This window comes from Perca flavescens, unplaced genomic scaffold (assembly GCF_004354835.1).
Source record: "Perca flavescens isolate YP-PL-M2 unplaced genomic scaffold, PFLA_1.0 EPR50_1.1_unplaced_scaf_32, whole genome shotgun sequence".
Classification (NCBI taxonomy): Eukaryota; Metazoa; Chordata; class Actinopteri; order Perciformes; family Percidae; genus Perca; species Perca flavescens.
The window spans coordinates 40,001-42,500 of record NW_021166683.1 but is presented as its reverse complement, the minus strand read 5'-3'; the positions used below and the strand labels follow the sequence as shown (position 1 = coordinate 42,500).

The window sequence follows — 2,500 nt, the reverse complement described above, 5'->3', positions numbered from 1 at the left end:
ACACACACACACACACACACACACACACACAGAGACACACACACACACACACACACAGAGACACACACACACACACACACACACAGACACACACACACACACACACAGAGACACAGACACACACACAGAGACACACACACACACACACACACACAGAGACACAGACACACACACACACAGAGACACACAGACACACACACAGACACACACACACACACACACACACACACACAGAAACACACACACACACACACACACACACACACACACACACAACACACACACACACACACACACACACACACACACACACACAGAGAGGCACACAGAGACACACACACACAACACACACCCACAGAGAGGCACACAGACACACACAGACACACACACAAACACACACACACACACAGACACACAAACACACACACAGAGACCCACAGAGAGGCACACAGACACACACACAGAGACACACAAACACACAGACACAGAGACACACACACACAGACCCACAGATAGGCACAGAGACCCACAAACAGACACACACACACACAGAAAATAACACACACCCACACACACACAGACACACACAGACAGACACTATTAGGCTAGCCACCGTGTTCTTCTACCCTAGCTAGCGTGTACCTCAGGCTAATTATTAGCCAGAATGTGCTGATTTTTGGCGAGCCAGCCAGCCTTCCTAAGGAGAGCACGATGAAAACGGAGGGTAAACCAGCAGCTGTTTTTTAGTTTTTAATGTCTGTGGCCGGTAAAACGTTGAGCTTGGCAGGCGAACATTTTCTCACCTACCCTGCAACTTGGCCTGTGAGTCAAAAAGTTAATTTCGGCCACTCTCAGGACTATAAAAAATACAAAGATTTAATGTTTTTGTTTTCAGGGTCTATAACGTGGAAACTGGGAAGCTGAAGAAGAGTTTGAAAGGCTCGTCCAGCGATGAAGGTGCTCTGCTGAAGGTAAAGAGGTCTAGGGGCATCTTCACATTTATATTTACAGCTGATCACCATGTGTTTCGTATCAAAGTGTTCAGAACTAACCCAGCTTTCGGTAACGTGAGGCCCACACGTGTTCCACAGCAACAAGCTTAAAAGACCTAGTTTGGCCCTAAAGCTAAAACGCTGATGTTCGCTTTTGAAAATGTTTAAAATGTCTTGTTTTGGTGTTTGAAATTCGTTTACAAAAGTCTTCGGTTTACACAAGTAGCGTAATATATTAATATATATTAATATATTCATATATTCATATTTATTAATATATATTAATAAATATTAATATATTAACACTAGTGCAGAGACTGTTGAAAACGTGCCGTAATGATGCAAATTGTGCCCCAAACTGACTTCCAGAAGGACCCCAAACCACTTCATATGCAACTCCAGTGGGGTGTGTGTGTGTGTGTGTGTCTGTGTGTGTGTGTGTGTGTGTGTGTGTGTGTGTGTGTGTGTGTGTGTGTGTGTGTGTGTGTGTGTGTGTGTGTGTGTGTGTATTGTCCCAGCTGTAGTCTTCTGTGTGTGTGTGTGTGTGTGTGTATGTATTGTCCCAGCTGTAGTCATGTGTGTGTGTGTGTGTGTGTGTGTGTGTGTGTGTGTGTGTATATATGTGTGTGTGTATTGTCCCAGCTGTAGTCATGTGTGTGTGTGTGTGTGTGTGTGTGTGTGTATATATGTGTGTGTGTGTATTGTCCCAGCTGTAGTCGTGTGTGTGTGTGTGTGTGTGTATATATGTGTGTGTGTATTGTCCCAGCTGTCCCAGCTGTGTGTGTGTGTGTGTGTGTGTGTGTGTGTGTGTGTGTGTGTGTGTGTGTGTGTGTGTGTGTGTGTGTGTGTGTGTGTATTGTCCCAGCTGTAGTCGTGTGTGTGTGTGTGTGTGTGTGTGTGTGTGTGTGTGTGTGTGTGTGTGTGTGTGTGTGTGTGTGTGTGTGTTAAAAGCACTAACAACATCATTGTTGCTCTGCATGTTGACTGCGGAGTAGTTGGTACTGGTTCTGTGATGTGATTGGCTGGTCGTGTGCAGGTCCAGATGGATCCGTCCGGCTCGTTCTTCGCCACCAGCTGCTCCGATAAAAACATCGCCATCTTTGACTACGAGTCGGGGGAGTGTGTCGCCACCCTCTTCGGACATGCTGGTGAGTATTGTGGGGGAATCGATACAGCGTAGTATCGCAATATTTTACGTGGCAATACCGTATCGATACACAGACGCCAAGTATGGATCTATTATTATGTACGTGTGTGTTGGTCAGTCTGTCTGCTTCGTAATCACGTTTTGCAGCAATAAAACTGAAGTGAGAAGAACAGACAGAGAGGTGTGTCTCTTTAGATACAACAGAAACATTTTCCTTTGGGGACATCATTTTAAATTGGGGAAAAATCTTAAGTTGGAAATAAGGTAACACATTGCAATATATCGCAGAATATTGCAATATGTTTAAAATCGCAATAATATCGTATCGTGACATAAGCATGGTGATGATATTGTATCGTGA

At 44.7% G+C, this 2,500-nt stretch overlaps 1 protein-coding gene across 1 annotated transcript in view; it reads left to right on the top strand.

Moving 5' to 3' along the window:
• The window catches only part of LOC114551692 (WD repeat-containing protein 62), a 49,982-nt gene that overhangs the window by 23,490 nt on the left and 23,992 nt on the right, over positions 1 to 2,500 (top strand). Inside the window, exons 6-7 of the mRNA XM_028572659.1 lie at positions 896 to 971; positions 2,029 to 2,140. Of these exons, the coding sequence (XP_028428460.1) occupies positions 896 to 971; positions 2,029 to 2,140 (188 nt within the window). The remainder of the gene's footprint in view (positions 1 to 895; positions 972 to 2,028; positions 2,141 to 2,500) is intronic.